The following is a 19,203-nucleotide window of genomic DNA, read 5'->3' as shown; positions in this document are numbered from 1 at the left end:
TCAGAGCAAAAATGACAAAGCAGGAGCAGATCCCCATGTAGCAGATACTTGCCAGAGGGAGGATGTTGGCAACATGAATGACATCACATCCCAAGATAAAGGCTTACAAAAACAACTCTGTCGTTACCTTTAAATTGTGATCCAACTGACAGATTGCAAGAACCAGCGTTGGATCTAGTTAATGAGAAGATCCATCATTGCATTGAGGTTCAGAATGACTCGGCAGCAACTTTACCGAACAGCTCTAGTGGAGACCAATTCTGTGAAAAAATTTGCCTTAGGGGACATTGACAATGTTAATAAAAGCCTTTGCTCTGAACAAACGAAAGATGCACAGCGTGTAGACCCCAAATAGAATCCACTGAGAAGTGGGTTGATGTAACCAACTCGAGCTTTTCCTGCAGTAATGACAGAGTAATACCCAGCCAGGATAAGACTGTTTTTCAAGGTTCAGTTGGGTCAAAGTCATTACCATCTACAGTATCTGTCAGAGACCACCCTAAGCAGAACACTAAACCAGAAAATACTGTATTGTGTTCTAGTAGAAATGTGAATATCAACATGCAGTCTTGCAAAAACGTCCCTCTCAAATCTGAACCCTCCAGTCCTGAACCTCAGTTTCCCAACCAGACTGAACAACAGAACTCTAGTTTAAGGAAAAACAGAGGTAAAACAAAAAATCGCGTTGGGATATTGTTGGACAAAATACCTCAGACAGTGATAATCCTCAGAAATTGCCTTCCCAAGAAACTAAACCTGCTGTGAAAAAGGTCATCTCCGTCAAGAGAATTGAGTTTTCTAAAGACGTCAGCCAGGAAGATCCGTCTCCGAAGGGTCAACTGAAATGGGAAGCTGAGTTGCATTCCGAGACGATTAAGCAAGAAATTATTATCACACAAGAACACAGCTCAGCACTAATAACTTTTGGGAACGACCAATCAGATTCCGCAAACCTAACTGCACAACCAGGCACCTGTGAAACCAGCAGTGACCGTTTAGACATCAAACCCCACGTCAGCCAAATGGATGGAGATCCCTCACTTTTAAATAATACCTCACATGTAGACAGAGCTAGAAGGGAGCAGGGTAGGGATGATAATGAAGAGAAACCTAAAGATGGCCCTCACAAGAGCAAACTGCTGAAGACACTAGTGTCGAGCCAGGACGGTGTAGGCCAAAGCGAGGACAGTGACACTGACGATTCAGAGTCGGACTCAGACTGCGGTGTTGCCGTGAAACGGATGCACTCTGTGGTGGTTGTACCAAAGAATTCCACCCTGACTCACTCGGACACAACAGACAAGCCTGCGTCTCCCTGCACTCCAAGCACTAGCCCAGGACGTCAACAATACGCTAACAGGGCCAGTGGCCAAGAGGGTGACCTGGACAGGAATGAGATCCCAAGCAGAGTAAGCCCTCAGCAGAGACATAGAGGTTTTCCCGCCATGTGTGAGAGCACTAGGCAGGCCAGTAATCCTTGTGTTGGTGGAAGTCTCTCTGCACATGACATCATGGTATATCAATCACAGAGCAACATGGTTGATAGCACCAGCCAGCTCGAGGGCTCCAACGCCACCGATGCCCAGCCTTCTAAGGATCCTTATAGCAGTGCCCGTGAGAGACCAAAGATTGGTGCCGCAACAGTGAGCCAGATTGCTGCCCACAGCCTTGAGAACTCCTTCAGGCAGTCTGACACAGGGCATCCACAGCATTATGGAAGTGGCAAGGGTGGCGGGATGCTTTCCCGTTACCAACATGGAGACTTTGCTAGCTCTGATGACTTCAACAGCAGTCTGGGCTGGGACTTCACACAGTCGGAGCAGCCCAGCAGTACGTACCAGCAGCCTGACAGCAGCTATGGGGCATCCCAACAGCATCCTAACACACAACAGCCAGGGAACTCTTCTTTGGGGCAGGTGTACAGGACAAACAATGGGGCCTACTGGACCCAACTACCAACTACGGCCCAGCCCACCTGCAGACCAGTCTACCTCCATGTGCCTGCAACACATTATCAGGAGCCTGTTGGTCAAGTCCATCCTGACTCCCCTGACTAATGACTGCGATGAGGACAGCGAGGGGAAACCAGCGGGCTTTAGTAGACTAGCTGTGGAATGCAATGGTCCCAAGCTTCCAGGCTCGCTAGCCTTCGTACAAGCCCATGAAATAAGCAGCAACTGCAGAGGCTCTGTCAACGCCACTCCAGAGAATATTTCCATAGTTGAACCCCCCAGAGACAAGGACAACTCAAGGCCCCACAGAGGCAGGGGTCCTCCCAAGAAAAGGCGGCCAGAAATGGAGTCAGATTCGGACAGCGAGGCAGAACCTGTGCTGGCTAGCAAAAGGGAGCGACTGGCAGAAAGGGAGATCCACAAGGTCTCCAAAGAATCCCGGGAGATTCCAGGTCAGGCTGAAGTGCAACGCCCTTTGCTCAGTCTGAGGGACTTCCGGGACGCCAGCAACTGGAGGGGAGATGGCAAGGTCTAAGAAGATGCCACCATACTTTGACCTGATTGAGGAAAACCTGTATCTGACTGAACGGTGAGATTTTGTTCCACTTTAGTTTTTTTGCAATAGTCGGCATGCAAAGTCAACGAAACAATGTTTTATTTTATAAATTAGTTGTACAGAATTTAAAAGCGATTATCATCATATGACTTCAGCATAAGTATCTGACTGTAGAGAAACGACCACTGAGGAATTTCTGTTGATCTGTACAGGAAGAAGAACAAGTCTCATCGAGACATCAAGCGAATGCAGTGTGAGTGCTCTATGCTCTCGAGGGAGGAGCGGTCTCGTGGAATGATGGCTTGTGGGGAGGACTGCCTTAACCGTCTGCTGATGATCGAGTGGTGAGTTCTTCTCCTTTGCATCACCCTGGTAATACCAAACTGTAAAGCAGATCAAATACAGTTTCTTCAGAAAGTATTCACACCCCTTGACTTTTTCCACATTTTGTTGTGTTTAAAATGTATTTAGATTTTATTTCACTGGCCTACACACAATACCCCAGAATGTCAAAGTGGAATTATGTGTACAAATGAATAATAAATGAAAAGCTGAAATGTTTTGACTCGACACGTATTCAACCCCTTTGTTATGGCAAGCCTAAATATATTCAGGAATAAAAAGATGCTTAACAAGTCACATAATAAATTGCATGGACTCATTCTGTGCGCAATAATAGTGTTTAACATGATTTTTGAATTACTACCTCCTCTGTACCCCACACACAGAATTCAGTCGAGCAGTGAATTTCAAACACCTATTCAACCACAAAGACCAGGGAGGTTTTCCAATGCCTTGCAAAGAAGAGCACCTATTGGTAGATGGTTACAAATACATTTTTAAAAACAGACATTGAATATCCCTTTGAGCATGGTGAAGGTATTAATTACACGTTGTATGGTGTATCAATACACCCAGTCACTATGAAGATGCAGGCATCCTTTCTAACAGTTGCCAGAGAGGAAGGAAACCGGGCAGGGATTTCACCATGAGGCCAATGGTGACTTTAAAACAGTTAGAGTTTAATGGCCGTGATGGGAGATAACTGAGGCTGGATCAACAACATTGTAGTTACTCCACAATACTAACCTAAATGGCAGAGTGAAAAGAAGGAAGCCTGCACAGAATAAAAATAGCACAAAACATGCATCCTGTTTGCAATAAGGCACTAAAGTAAACCTGTAAAAAATGTGGCAAAGAAATCATTTTGGTGCTGAATAAAGCATTATGTTTGGGGCAAATCCAACACATCCCTGAGTACCACTAATCATATTTTCAAGCATGGTGGTGGCTGCATCATGTTATGCGTATGCTTGTCATTGGCAAGGACTAGGGAGCTTTTAGGATAAAAATCCTAGAGGAAAACCTGCTTTCCAACAGACACTGGGAGACAAATTCAGATTTCAGCAGGACAATAACCTAAAACACTATGCCAAATATACACTGGAGTTGCTTACCATGACGACATTGAATGTTCCTGAGTGGCAGAGTTAGTTTTGACTTAAATCGGCTTGAAAATCTATGACAAAACTTGAAAATGGCTGTCTAGCAATGATCAACAACCAACTTGACAGAGCTTGAGGAATTTTTAAAAGAATAATGTGCAAATATTTTACTGTCCAGGTGAGAAAAGCACCTAGACTTACCCAGAAAGACTCACAACTGGAGTTGCTGCGAAAGGTGATTCTAACATGTCTTGACTCAGGGGTGAGAATAAATTTGATATTTCTGTATTTCATTTTCACAAATTTGCAAGAATTTCTAAAAACATGTTTTCACTTTGTCGTTATAGGGTATTGTGTGTAGATTGGTGAGAGAAAAAAAATCAATTTGAATCCATTTTGAATTCAGGCTGTAACACCACAAAATGTGGAATACAGCGCATTCGGAAAGTATTCAGACCCCTTCCCTTTTTCTACATTTTGTTAGGTTACAGCCTTATTCTAAAATGGGTTAAATAATACAATTTCCTCATCAATCTACACCCAATACCCCATAATGACAAAGCAAACTTTATTTTAAAAAATTGTTGGTGTGCAAATGTATTAAAAATAAAAAACCGTACACTACCATTCAGAACATGAAGTACCGTTCATTTTCTGTCAATTAAAAATAACATCAAATTGATCAGAAATACAGTGTAGACATGGTTTATGTTGTAAATGACTATTGTAGTTGGAAATGGCAGATTAAAAAATAAAAAAATAAATACATTTGAATATCTACATAGGCGTACAGGGGCCCATTATCAGCTACCATCACTCCTGTGTTCCAATGGCACGTTGTGTTAGCTAATCCAAGTTTATAATTTTAAAAGGCTAATTGATCATTAGAAAACCCTTTTGCAAGTATGTTAGCACAGCTGAAAACTTGTGCTGATTTAAAGAAGCAATAAAACTGGCCGCCTTTTTAAAACTAGTTAAGTATCTGGATCATCAGCATTTGTGCGTTCGATTACAGGCACAAAATGGCTATTCTTGTTCTGAGAAATGAAGGCTATTCCATGCGAGAAATTGCCAAGAAACAACTGTACAACTCCCTTCACAGAACAGCGCAAACTGGCTCTAACCAGAATAGAAAGAGGAGTGGGAGTCCACAACTGAGCAAGAGGATAAGTACAGAAGGGTGTGTAGTTTGAGAAACAGACACCTCACAAGTTCTCAACTGGCAGCTTCATTAAATAGTACCCGCAAAACACCAGTCTCAACAGTGAAGAGGCGACTCCGGGATGCTGGCCTTCTAGGCAGAGTTGCAAAGAAAAAGCCATATCTCAGACTGGCCAATAAAAAGAAAAGATTAAGATGGGCAAAGAACAGACACTGGACAGAGGAATATTGGAAAAAAGTGTTATGGACAGACAAATCTAAGTTTGAGGTGTTTGGATCACAAAGAAGAACATTTGTGAGACCCAGAAAAAAAAGAAAAGTTGCTAGAGGAGTGCTTGACCCCATCTGTCAGCATGGTGGAGGCAATGTGATGGTCTGGGGGTGCTTTGGTGGTGGTAAAGTGGGAGATTTGTACAGGGTAAAAGGGATCTTGAAGAAGGAAGGCTATCGCTCCATTTTGCAACGCCATGCCATACCCTGTAGACACACTTAATTGGAGCCAATTTCCTCCTACAACAGGACAATGACCCAAAGCACAGCTCCAAACTATGCAAGAACTATTTAGGGAAGAAGCAGTCAGCTGGTATTCTGTCTATAATGGAGTGGCCAGCACAGTCACCGGATCTCAACCCAATTGAGTTGTTGTGGGAGCAGCTTGACCGTATGGTACATAAGAAGTGCCCGTCAAGTCAATCCAACTTGTGGGAGGTGCTTCAGGAAGCATGGGGGGAAATAACTTCAGATTACTAGAATGCCAAAGGTCTGGAAGGCTGTAATTGCTGCAAATGGAGGATTCTTTGATGAAGCAAAGTTTGAAGGACACAATTATTTAAAAAATTATTATTTATAACCTTGTTAACGTCTTGACTATTTCCTATTTATTTTGCAACTCATTTAATGTTTGTTTTCATGGAAAACAAGTCCACCTGTGGTAAATTCAATTGATTTGGACATGATTTGGAAAGGAACATACCTGTCTATTTTTTTTTTTTTTTTTTTTAACTAGGCAACTCAGTTAAGAACAAATTCTTATTTTCAATGACGGCCTAGGAACAGTGGGTTAACTGCCTTGTTCAGGGGCACAGATAAGGTCCCACAGTTGACAGTGCATGCCAGAGCAAAAACCAAGCCATGAGGTTGAAGGAATTCCCCGTAGAGCTCCGAGACAGCATTGTCGAAGCACAGATCTGGGGAAGGGTACAAAAAAATGTCTGCAGCATTGAAGGTCCCCAAGAACAAATTGGCCTCCATCATTCTTAAATGGAAGAAGTTTAGAACCACCAAGACTCTTCCTAGAGCTGACCGCCTGGCCAAACTGAGCAATTGGGTGAGGTGACCAAGAACCCGATGGTCACTCTGACAGAGCTCCAGAGTTCCTCTGTGGAGATGGGAGAACCTTCCAGAAGGACAGCCATCTCTGCAGCACTCCACCAATCAGCCCTTTATGGCAGACTGGCCAGACGGAATCCACTCCTCAGTAAAAGGCACACGACAGCCCGCTTGGAGTTTGCCAAAAGGCACCTAAAGGACTCTCAGACCATGAGAAACAAGATTCTCTGGTATGATGAAACCAAGATTGAACTCTTTGCCAAGCATCACGTCTGGAGGTGGCAGCATCATGCTTTGGGGATGTTTTCAGCGGCAGAGACTGGGAGACAAGTCAGGATCAAGGGAAAGATGAACGGAGCAAAGTACAGAGATCCTTGATGAAAACCTAGTCGGGACCTCCGACTGGGGTGACGGTACACCAAGACAACGCAGGAGTGCCTTCGGGACAAGTCTCTGAATGTCCTTGAGTGGCCCAGCCAGAGCCCGGACTTGAACCCCATCGAACATCTCTGGAGAGACCTGAAAAATAGCTGTGCAGCAACGCTCCCCGTCCAACTTGAGAGCATGAGAGGATCTGCAGAGAAGAATGGGAGAAACTCTCCAAATACAGGTGTGCCAAGCTTGTAGCGTCATACCCAAGAAGACTCAAGGCTGTAATCGCTGCCAAAGGTGCTTCAACAAAGTACTACTTAAAGGGTCTGATTTACTTATGTGATATTTCAGTTTTATTTTTAATAAAATTGTAAAAATATTTTAACCTGTTTTTGTTTTGTCATTATGGGGTATTGTGTGTAGATGGATGAGGGGGGGACATTTTAATCAATTTTATAATATGGCTGTAATGTAACAATGTAGAAAAAGTCAAGGGGTCTGAATACTTTCCGAATGCACTATAGTATAGTTTTACATCATTGGTCCTTTACCAGTTCATCTTCAAACAGGGAGATTTGCAATGACTGATATGTGGTTGCCTTATTTAATCTAGTCGAATGCACTGACTGTAAGTCGCTCTGTAGAAGAGCGTCTGCTAAATGGCCAAAATAAAAACAAATGTAATGTCCCTGTCTTTGCAGCTCATCACGCTGCCTGAATGAAGGCTACTGCTCCAACCGGCGCTTCCAGATGAAACAGCATGCAGATTTTGAGGTCATCCTGACTGAAGATAAGGGCTGGGGACTGAGGGCGGCCAGGGACCTGATACCGTAAGGCTCTTAGATCGGATTTTTTTATTTTGAAATGTAACCTTTTATTTAACTAGGCAAGTCGGTTAAGAACAAATTCTTATTTACAATGACGGTCTACCCCGGCCAAACCTGGACGACGCTGGGCCAATTGTGCGCTGCCCTATTGGACTCCCAATGTGATACAGCCTGGATTCAAACCAGGGACTGTAGTTACGCCTCTTGCACTGAGATACAGTGCCTTAGACCGCTGCGCCACCCAGGAACCCTGTACTCCTTGATTCATGGTAAAAAATGTTATAACTAGCACCCAGGGCTCGTTCTCAATAGATCGTAACCTTGATTCCTCACATCCTATCTCCTCGCCTCCTCAACACACATTGGAGAGGAAGGTCTGAGAGAAACCCCTTGGACCTTCTCCAATACGGTTGAGAAGGATGTGTGGCGATAGGATGCGAGGAATTGCGTAAAGACAAAATGAGATGGAACCCTGGCCATTGCCCTAAAAGCTGTACACAAAGGAGTCATGCTAATGTTTTTCCACCATTTTGATAACATTTCAGAAACACTTTTGTGCTGGAATACTGCGGAGAGGTGTTGGACCACAAGGAGTTCAAGACACGGGTGAAAAAATACGCTAGCATGAAGAACATCCACTACTATTTCATGGCCTTGAAGAATAACGAGGTGAGACCACTGGAACGTTGACATGTAGTCCACTGAACTCCTGAAACGGGAACAAGTATAGGCTGCGTCCGACATGGCTCCCTATTCCCTATAAAGTGCACTGCCAGACCAGACCCCAACAAGTTTAGGTGTGCATCCCAAATGACACCCTGATTTGGCTCTGGTCAAAAGTAGTGGCTTATCTAGGCTATATAGGGTGCCATTTTGGGATGCACCCAGAGTGTTGTATTGTTTACAACTGACAGGTAATGTGAAAGGTTACCTGAAACTCCTTTCCTCTGTGTCTTCTCAGATCATAGATGCCACACTGAAGGGGAACTGCTCTCGCTTTATGAACCACAGCTGTGAGCCCAACTGTGAGACCCAGAAGGTATGTAGCCCAGGGGCCCCTTTTGGTATTTATTTTTTATTTAACTAGGCAAGTCAGTTAAGAACAAATTCTTATTTACAATGAGGAACACTGGGTTAACTGCCTTGTTCAGGGGCAGAACGACAGATTTTTACCTTGTCAGCTCGGAATTCGATCTAGCAACCTTTCGGTTACTGGCCCAGCGCTCTAACCACTAGGCTACCTGGTATCTGTCCAGTGTTTCCAGATTTCTATGAAATGGGATCTATAATTCATTATAATATTAGTGAAATAGTTCATGATAATTTTTTGGAAGAAAACTGTTAAAGCAGCTTTTCTTTAGTTTTTTTTATGTTGTGGACTTATACCGGTCATGAATATTTTTATAGACAAGTAACGGCTGACTGGCCAGCTCAGCCAGTTAGCCGTCTCGGCTAAAAACATGACCTTATCCTCTATATGAGGAAATAGCAAGCATTTTTGAAACCGTCTGTTTGATTTATATGTTTGAGGTGGGGTTTATTTCTCTCTAATTGATGCTTCGGCCACATACAAGTATAGGTCAAGTCAACAACATTTCTTTGCGTACGAGTTAACATATTATGAGCATTTAAAAGTGAGAATTTCACTGGACAGTTCATTTTAAAATGTAAATACATTTCATTCACTTGTCTTGGTTCAGAACCATATTTGCCTGTACTTCGCTCTACTTTTAGGCTGGTACCGTGTGTGTACTCTTGCCAGCTCCATTGCTGCCGTTGTCAAGCCAAACATGACAATGAGTGACAAGAAGTTTGCATTCTAGCACAAACAGACTAGCACTGAGGCTACTTTACCAGTGAGCTGTATCTCAGGCTGTGATTTCATTTGACATTTTAGTCATTTATCAGACGTTCTTATCCAGAGCGATTTACAATTAGTGCATTCATCTTGAGATAGCTAGATGAGACAACACATCACGGTCATGACAAGTACACTTTCCCTCAACAAACTATTTATCAGCAAAGTCAAAAACCAAGTTTGTTTTATCCTGACCTCGCTAATGTTTCTTTCTTGGTTTCTGTATTTCAGTGGACTGTGAACGGCCAGCTGAGAGTTGGGTTCTTCACCTCCAAGACCGTCACAGCTGGTACAGAGCTTACCTTCGATTACCAGTTCCAGAGATATGGGTTAGTATCTCTCTCCCTTCGATTACCAGTTCCAGAGGTATGGGTTAGTGTGTCTCTACCTTCGATTACCAGTTCCAGAGGTATGGGTTAGTATCTCTCTCCCTTTGATTACCAGTTCCAGAGGTATGGGTTAGTGTCTCTCTCCCTTCGATTACCAGTTCCAGAGGTATGGGTTAGTGTCTCTCCCTTCGATTACCAGTTCCAGAGGTATGGGTTAGTATCTCTCTCCCTTCGATTACCAGTTCCAGAGGTATGGGTTAGTATCTCTCTCCCTTCGATTACCAGTTCCAGAGGTATGGGTTAGTGTCTCTCTCCCTTCGATTACCAGTTCCAGAGGTATGGGTTAGTGTCTCTCCCTTTGATTACCAGTTCCAGAGGTATGGGTTAGTGTCTCTCTACCTTCGATTACCAGTTCCAGAGGTATGGGTTAGTGTCTCTCTCCCTTCGATTACTAGTTCCAGAGGTATGGGTTAGTATCTCTCTCCCTTCGATTACCAGTTCCAGAGGTATGGGTTAGTGTCTCTCCCTTCGATTACCAGTTCCAGAGGTATGGGTTAGTATCTCTCTCCCTTCGATTACCAGTTCCAGAGGTATGGGTTAGTGTCTCTCCCTTCGATTACCAGTTCCAGAGGTATGGGTTAGTGTCTCTCCCTTTGATTACCAGTTCCAGAGGTATGGGTTAGTGTCTCTCTACCTTCGATTACCAGTTCCAGAGGTATGGGTTAGTGTCTCTCTCCCTACGATTACCAGTTCCAGAGGTATGGGTTAGTGTCTCTCCCTTCGATTACCAGTTCCAGAGGTATGGGTTAGTATCTCTCTCCCTTCGATTACCAGTTCCAGAGGTATGGGTTAGTGTCTCTCTACCTTCGATTACCAGTTCCAGAGGTATGGGTTAGTATCTCTCTCCCTTCGATTACCAGTTCCAGAGGTATGGGTTAGTGTCTCTCTACCTTCGATTACCAGTTCCAGAGGTATGGGTTAGTATCTCTCTCCCTTCGATTACCAGTTCCAGAGGTATGGGTTAGTATCTCTCTCCCTTCGATTACCAGTTCCAGAGGTATGGGTTAGTGTCTCTCTCCCTTCGATTACCAGTTCCAGAGGTATGGGTTAGTGTCTCTCTCCCTTCGATTACCAGTTCCAGAGGTATGGGTTAGTGTCTCTCTCCCTTCGATTACCAGTTCCAGAGGTATGGGTTAGTGTCTCTCTCCCTTCGATTACCAGTTCCAGAGGTATGGGTTAGTGTCTCTCTCCCTTCGATTACCAGTTCCAGAGGTATGGGTTAGTGTCTCTCTCCCTTCGATTACCAGTTCCAGAGGTATGGGTTAGTATCTCTCTCCCTTCGATTACCAGTTCCAGAGGTATGGGTTAGTGTGTCTCTCCCTTCGATTACCAGCTCCAGAGGTATGGGTTAGTGTCTCTCTCCCTTCGATTACCAGTTCCAGAGGTATGGGTTAGTGTGTCTCTCCCTTCGATTACCAGTTCCAGAGGTAATGGGTTAGTATCTCTCTCCCTTCGATTACCAGTTCCAGAGGTATGGGTTAGTATCTCTCTCCCTTCGATTACCAGTTCCAGAGGTATGGGTTAGTGTCTCTCCCTTCGATTACCAGTTCCAGAGGTATGGGTTAGTGTCTCTCTCCCTTCGATTACCAGTTCCAGAGGTATGGGTTAGTGTCTCTCTACCTTCGATTACCAGTTCCAGAGGTATGGGTTAGTATCTCTCTCCCTTCGATTACCAGTTCCAGAGGTATGGGTTAGTATCTCTCTCCCTTCGATTACCAGTTCCAGAGGTATGGGTTAGTGTCTCTCTCCCTTCGATTACCAGTTCCAGAGGTATGGGTTAGTGTCTCTCTCCCTTCGATTACCAGTTCCAGAGGTATGGGTTAGTGTCTCTCTCCCTTCGATTACCAGTTCCAGAGGTATGGGTTAGTGTCTCTCTCCCTTCGATTACCAGTTCCAGAGGTATGGGTTAGTGTCTCTCTCCCTTCGATTACCAGTTCCAGAGGTATGGGTTAGTGTCTCTCTCCCTTCGATTACCAGTTCCAGAGGTATGGGTTAGTGTCTCTCTCCCTTCGATTACCAGTTCCAGAGATATGGGTTAGTGTCTCTCTCCCTTCGATTACCAGTTCCAGAGATATGGGTTAGTGTCTCTCTCCCTTCGATTACCAGTTCCAGAGGTATGGGTTAGTGTCTCTCTACCTTTTTCCCAAATGGCACCCTATTCCCTTTTTAGTGCACAATTTTTGACCAAGGCCCATAGGATGCCATTTAGGACGCAGCTTCTCTCTTTGGACTTTAAATGTCTGTTGTAACATATCAATGTTTGACTGTCTGTTCTAATATGTCACCCTGCTGTTGTAGTCATTGAAAACATAACAATACATTATTAAGCCCCTGTTTCTCTCTTGACTGACCGTATAGCTATGGTGTAGTGTTTTACTCCTTCTCCTCTGTACACACCAGGAAAGAGGCCCAGAAGTGCTTCTGTGGGGCTCCCAGCTGCCGAGGCTTCCTGGGCGGGAGAACCGGGTCAGTGTAAGAGCAGCGGCAGGGAAGATGAAGAAAGAGCGCCCTCGCAAGAAGGACACCTCCGTGAGCAATGCACTCACTACGGTGAGTGTGTAGGTCAGGTTTGGTAATGGCACTCCCCCAAGAGTCCCAGGTTTTCCATAAATGCTGTTTTGGAAGATTCCTGGAATAAGTAGGACATCTGGGGAATCTTCCAACAAAGAAGTGATCAACATTTTGCAAACCTAGGACTGGCTGTCTGAACAGCCGTCACTTGAAAAGGTGTTGGGGAAGTGACCTGTTATGGAGTTAATGTCACTATCAACCATAGTGAATATTTAAAAGTCCAATGCAGCTGTTGTTATCTCAATATCAAATCATTTCTGAGGTAACAATTAAATACCTTACTGTGATTGTTTTCAATTAAAATGGTGAAAAACAAACAATAGCTTCTTAGCGAAGAGCAATTACTCCAGCAAGAATTTAGCTAGGACTGTTTTGTTTGGGAGTGGACTGAGTGGAGAGGAGACGTTTGGAACTCTTTCTTATTCATCAGTTAACTCATTTACCGCCTGGTGTCACCGCCTGGTGTCACCGCCTGGTGTCACCAGGGAGGACAAAACATTAACCCACCAAGCTGGGCTGAAACTTCAGGTGGCCTTTTCAAACAGCCATTACACTAAAATGGCATTATCATCATTTCACAGTAATATTCCAACCTCATAGGGTGGAAATATATAATTAAACTCATTTGAAATACAACTGTAGAAGTTACAATCTGTTCTCTTCCCCCTGCGATGTAGGTTTATGTTTTACCCTGGTAGTTAGGATTCCACACATTTTAACATTTTAGCTGTTGACCCATAATAGTCCAATTTGTAACTGGTAGATGAATTCAGCATAGTCTGATGACGTGCCAATGAGTTCATCTTTAAACTCAGGCATTTAAATGCAAATGTTCTGGCCAATAGATGAACTACAGTGGCATGTAGCTATGACATAACTCTGATCGGATGATCTGCTGAAACCCCCAGCAGTGATGGCCTGTGTCCCATAGAGCTCTGGTCAAAAGTAGTGCACTATATATGGAACAGGGTGCCATTAGAGATGCTGACATGGTCTAGAGAGGCAGATATGGGTCAGGTTTGTACTAGCTTTAGGCTAATTGTTCTGAGAGCTCCAGTGTCTTCTCCTTCCATAAATATCACTGCTACTGAACACAAAAGGACTGGCTATTTTAGCCCCCCCCAATCCGCATCACCATGAAAGCTGCTTGTCTCAGTTTTGCAGAGAAGTCGTTTTGTCACAGTTCTGGGGTCTGTGTTCAGTATGTTGAATAGATAATCTGGGGTCTTTATAGAGCTACAGTAACTTCTGCAGAGCGTAAGACTCTCCCATTCATGTTCAATGAAACCTTGGCATAGGAGGCTCAAGCAGCTCATCGTAAAAATTCGCTACGCTGTCCTATTTTCAAGAATTTGGCGCGATTCAGGCCAGAGAACACTTGAGAAAAGTGGCTCATGCTGGCAAAAGCTACAAGTGTAGTAGCTAAAAAACTGTTTGTTACTGCTGATGCTGAGTGTTAATGCTGGTCTGTTACTGGTGAGTGTGTTAATGCTGGTCTGTTACTGGTGAGTGTGTTAATGCTGGTCTGTTACTGGTCAGTGTGTTAATGCTGGTCTGTTACTGGTCAGTGTGTTAATGCTGGTCTGTTACTGGTCAGTGTGTTAATGCTGGTCTGTTACTGGTGAGTGTGTCAATGCTGGCCTGTTACTGGTGAGTGTGTCAATGCTGGCCTGTTACTGGTGAGTGTGTCAATGCTGGCCTGTTACTGGCCAGTGTGTAAATGCTGGCCTGTTACTGGCCAGTGTGTTAATGCTGGCCTGTTACTGGCCAGTGTGTTAATGCTGGCCTGTTACTGGCCAGTGTGTTAATGCTGGCCTGTTACTGGCCAGTGTGTTAATGCTGGCCTGTTACTGGCCAGTGTGTTAATGCTGGCCTGTTACTGGCCAGTGTGTTAATGCTGGCCTGTTACTGGCCAGTGTGTTAATGCTGGCCTGTTACTGGCCAGTGTGTTAATGCTGGCCTGCTGTGTCTCCAGGTGGACGAGGAACTAGAGGCTCTGCTGGAGAACGGGGAGGGTCTGTACGATGAGAAGGAGGTGGTGTCTCTCTGCAGGCTGATGGTCAGAGTGGAGACCATGGAGCAGAAACTCATCTGCCTCAAACTTATCCAAGTAAGCACACCTGAGCCACCACCAATTTACACCATATTTCATTTATAGTGCACTATATTTATATATATATTCATAGGCCCTGCTCATTTATAGTGCACTATATTTCTATATATATTCATAGGCCCTGGTCATTTATAGTGCACTATATTTATATACATATTCATAGGCCCTGGTCATTTATAGTGCACTATATTTCTATATATATTCATAGGCCCTGGTCATTTATAGTGCACTATATTTCTATATATATTCATAGGCCCTGGTCATTTATAGTGCACTATATTTATATACACTAAAATAACACATCCTAGATCTGAATGAATGAAATAATCTTATTAAATACTTTTTTCTTTACATAGTTGAATGTGCTGACAACAAAATCACACAAAAATAATCAATGGAAATCCAATTTATCAACCCATGGCGGTCTGGATTTGGAGTCACACTCAAAATTAAAGTGGAAAACCACACTACAGGCTGATCCAACTTTGATGTAATGTCCTTAAAACAAGTCAAAATGAGGCTCAGTAGTGTGTGTGGCCTCCACGTGCCTGTATGACCTCCCTACAACACCTGGGCATGCTCCTGATGAGGTGGCGGATGGTCTCCTGAGGGATCTCCTCCCAGACCTGGACTAAAGCATCCGCCAACTCCTGGACAGTCTGTGGTGCAACGTGGCGTTGGTGGATGGAGCGAGACATGATGTCCCAGATGTGCTCAATTGGATTCAGGTCTGGGGAACGGGCGGGCCAGGCCATAGCATCAATGCCTTCCTCTTGCAGGAACTGCTGACACACTCCAGCCACATGAGATCTAGCATTGTCTTGCATTAGGAGGAACCCAGGGCCAACCGCACCAGCATATGGTCTCACAAGGGGTCTGAGGATCTCATATCGGTACCTAATGGCAGTCAGGCTACCTCTGGCGAGCACATGGAGGGCTGTGCGGCCCCCCAAAGAAATGCCACCCCACACCATGACTGACCCACCGCCAAACCGGTCATGCTGGAGGATGTTGCAGGCAGCAGAACGTTCTCCACGGCGTCTCCAGACTCTGTCACGTCTGTCACGTGCTCAGTATGAACCTGCTTTCATCTGTGAAGAGCACAGGGCGCCAGTGGCGAATTTGCCAATCTTGGTGATCTCTCGCAAATGCCAAACGTCCTGCACGGTGTTGGGCTGTAAGGACAACCCCCACCTGTGGACGTCGGGCCCTCATACCACCCTCATGGAGTCTGTTTCTGACCGTTTGAGCAGACACATGCACATTTGTGGCCTGCTGGAGGTCATTTTGCAGGGCTCTGGCAGTGCTCCTCCTGCTCCTCCTTGCACAAAGGCGGAGGTAGCGGTCCTGCTGCTGGGTTGTTGCACTCCTACGGCCTCCTCCACGTCTCCTGATGTACTAGCCTGTCTCCTGGTAGCGCCTCCATGCTCTGGACACTACGCTGACAGACACAGCAAACCTTCTTGCCACAGCTCGCATTGATGTGCCATCCTGGCACTTGTGTGGGTTGTAGACTCCGTCTCATGCTACCACTAGAGTGAAAGCACCGCCAGCATTCAAAAGTGACCAAAACATCAGCCAGGAAGCATAGGAACTGAGAAGTGGTTTGTGGTCTCCACCTGCAGAACCACTCCTTTATTGGGGGTTTCTTGCTAATTGCCTATAATTTCCACCTGTTGTCTATTCCATTTGCACAACAGCATGTGACATTTATTGTCAATCAGTGTTGCTTCCTAAGTGGACAGTTTGATTTCACAGAAGTGTGATTGACTTGGAGTTACATTGTTGTTTAAGTCTTCCCTTTATTTTTTTGAGCAGTGTATATATATTCATAGGCCCTGGTCATTTTATTAAATTTTTTATTTCACCTTTATTTAACCAGGTAGGCAAGTTGAGAACAAGTTCTCATTTACAACTGCGACCTGGCCAAGATAAAGCAAAGCAGTTCGACACATATAACAACACAGAGTTACACATTGAGTAAAACAAACATACAGTCAATAATACAGTAGAAAAATAAGTCTATATACAATGTGAGCAAATGAGGTGAGATAAGGGAGGTAAAGGCAATAAATAGGCCATGGTGGCGAAGTAAATACAATATAGCAAGTAAAACACTGATTAGATTTGTCGATTTGACAGTAGATGAGTGTGCAAAGTAGAAATACTGGGGTGCAAAGGAGCAAAATAAATAAATACAGTAGGGGAAGAGGTAGTTGTTTGGGCTAAATTATAGATGGGCTATGTACAGGTGCAGTGATCTGTGAGCTGCTCTGACAGCTGGTGCTTAAAGCTAGTGAGGGAGATAAGTGTTTCCAGTTTCAGAGATTTTTGTAGTTCGTTCCAGTCATTGGCAGCAGAGAATTGGAAGGAGAGGCGGCCAAAGGAGGAATTGGCTTTAGGGGTGACCAGTGAGATATACCTGCTGGAGCGCATGCTACAGGTGGGTGCTGCTATGGTGACCAGCGAGCTGAGATAAGGGGGGACTTTACCTAGCAGGGTCTTGTAGATGACCTGGAGCCAGTGGGTTTGGTGACGAGTATGAAGCGAGGGCCAGCCAACGAGAGCGTACAGGTCGCAGTGGTGGGTAGTATATGGGGCTTTGGTGACGAAACGAATGGCACTGTGATAGACTGCATCCAATTTATTGAGTAGGGTGTTGGAGGCTATTTTGTAAATGACATCGCCAAAGTCGAGGATCGGTAAGATTGTCAGTTTTACAAGGGTGTTTGGCAACATGAGTGAAGGATGCTTTGTTGTGAAATAGGAAACCAATTCTAGATTTAACTTTGGATTGGAGATGATTGATGTGAGTCTGGAAGGAGAGTTTACAGTCTAACCAGACACCTAGGTATTTGTAGTTGTCCACATATTCTAAGTCAGAACCGTCCAGAGTAGTGATGCTGGACAGGTGGGCAGGTGCAGGCAGCGATTGGTTGAAGAGCATGCATTTAGTTTTACTTGTATTTAAGAGCAGTTGGAGGCCACGGAAGGAGAGCTGTATGGTGAGTATTTATAGAGTATTTATAGTGTATGCATATATATATATATATATGCATGCATGCCCTGGTCATTTATAGTGCACTATATTTATATATATATATTCATAGGCCCTGCTCATTTATAGTGCACTATATTTATATACATATTCATAGGCCCTGGTCATTTATAGTGCACTATATTTCTATATATATTCATAGGCCCTGGTCATTTATAGTGCACTATATTTATATATATATTCATAGGCCCTGGTCATTTATAGTGCACTATATTTATAGATAGATATTTATAGGCCCTGGTCATTTATAGTGCACTATATTTATAGATAGATATTTATAGGCCATTTGGGACACACATTTTATTTCAGTTAAAGGTATACAGTTGCTTGTTTTATTTTTGTATCCCTCTGAATCAGTCAATCAGTTTGTCACACGTGTATGTTGTTATATTATGTGCTGGGTGTATTGTATTGGGGATGACTGTACTGTGTTATTATGTGGAGGGTGTATTGGGGATGTCTGTGTACTGTTATTATGTGGAGGGTGTATTGTATTGGTGATGTCTGTACTGTGTTATTATGTGGAGGGTGTATTGTATTGGGGATGTCTGTACTGTGTTATTATGTGCTGGGTGTATTGTATTGGGGATGACTGTACTGTGTTATTATGTGGAGGGTGTATTGTATTGGGGTTGTCTGTGTACTGTGTTATTATGTGGAGGGTGTATTGGGGGTGTCTGTGTACTGTGTTATTATGTGGAGGGTGTATTGTATTGGGGGTGTCTGTGTACTGTGTTATTATGTGGAGGGTGTATTGTATTGGGGATGACTGTACTGTGTTATTATGTGGAGGGTGTATTGGCGATGTCTGTGTACTGTGTTATTATGTGCTGGGTGTATTGTATTGGGGATGTCTGTGTACTGTGTTATTATGTGGAGGGTGTATTGTATTGGGGATGACTGTACTGTGTTATTATGTGGAGGGTGTATTGGGGATGTCTGTGTACTGTGTTATTATGTGCTGGGTGTATTGTATTGGGGATGTCTGTGTACTGTGTTATTATGTGGAGGGTGTATTGTATTGGGGATGACTGTACTGTGTTATTATGTGGAGGGTGTATTGGGGGTGTCTGTGTACTGTGTTATTATGTGGAGGGTGTATTGTATTGGGGATGACTGTACTGTGTTATTATGTGGAGGGTGTATTGGGGATGTCTGTGTACTGTGTTATTATGTGGAGGGTGTTAGGATTATTATTTGTCTCAGGAGAAGGGTTTCTCTACCATAATGTTGACTTGGTGGTTTTGTATGAACAGGATACCCAGAGCCCATCCTGTCTGAAGCAGTTCCTGGACCATCACGGTCTGTCTCTACTGTGGATCTTCATGGTGGAGCTCTCTGAAGCCAAGGGCAACAGTGTCAACAACATCAAACTGCAGTTTCAGGTGACAATTAAATCCGTTCTGGGTCCAAAATATATATTTAACGTTGGTTGCTCATCCCTCACACTTGTGATCATGACAAATATGATCACTGAATCTATATGAGAATGCACTTTAGAATAAACCAATTCAGATTGTTATAATTCAAAGGTCCTAGGAATATCGAAACAATAACCAACTGACTATTCCC

At 44.1% G+C, this 19,203-nt stretch overlaps 1 protein-coding gene across 1 annotated transcript in view; it reads left to right on the top strand.

The window, feature by feature from the left end:
- The first annotated feature begins 344 nt into the window (after positions 1–344).
- The window catches only part of LOC106606040 (histone-lysine N-methyltransferase SETD2), a 47,385-nt gene continuing 28,526 nt past the window's right edge, over positions 345–19,203 (top strand). The window contains 11 exon segments of the mRNA XM_045719233.1: positions 345–2,469; positions 2,471–2,541; positions 2,721–2,852; positions 7,517–7,645; positions 8,188–8,311; positions 8,604–8,681; positions 9,732–9,829; positions 12,290–12,345; positions 12,348–12,439; positions 14,436–14,570; positions 18,888–19,016. Coding sequence (XP_045575189.1) covers positions 1,933–2,469; positions 2,471–2,541; positions 2,721–2,852; positions 7,517–7,645; positions 8,188–8,311; positions 8,604–8,681; positions 9,732–9,829; positions 12,290–12,345; positions 12,348–12,439; positions 14,436–14,570; positions 18,888–19,016 — 1,581 coding nt within the window. The 5' untranslated portion in view covers positions 345–1,932.

Source organism: Salmo salar, chromosome ssa05 (genome assembly GCF_905237065.1).
Source record: "Salmo salar chromosome ssa05, Ssal_v3.1, whole genome shotgun sequence".
NCBI classification, from domain to species: Eukaryota; Metazoa; Chordata; class Actinopteri; order Salmoniformes; family Salmonidae; genus Salmo; species Salmo salar.
Note: the sequence above shows the minus strand (reverse complement) of the source record. Positions and strands in the feature narration are given on the sequence as shown.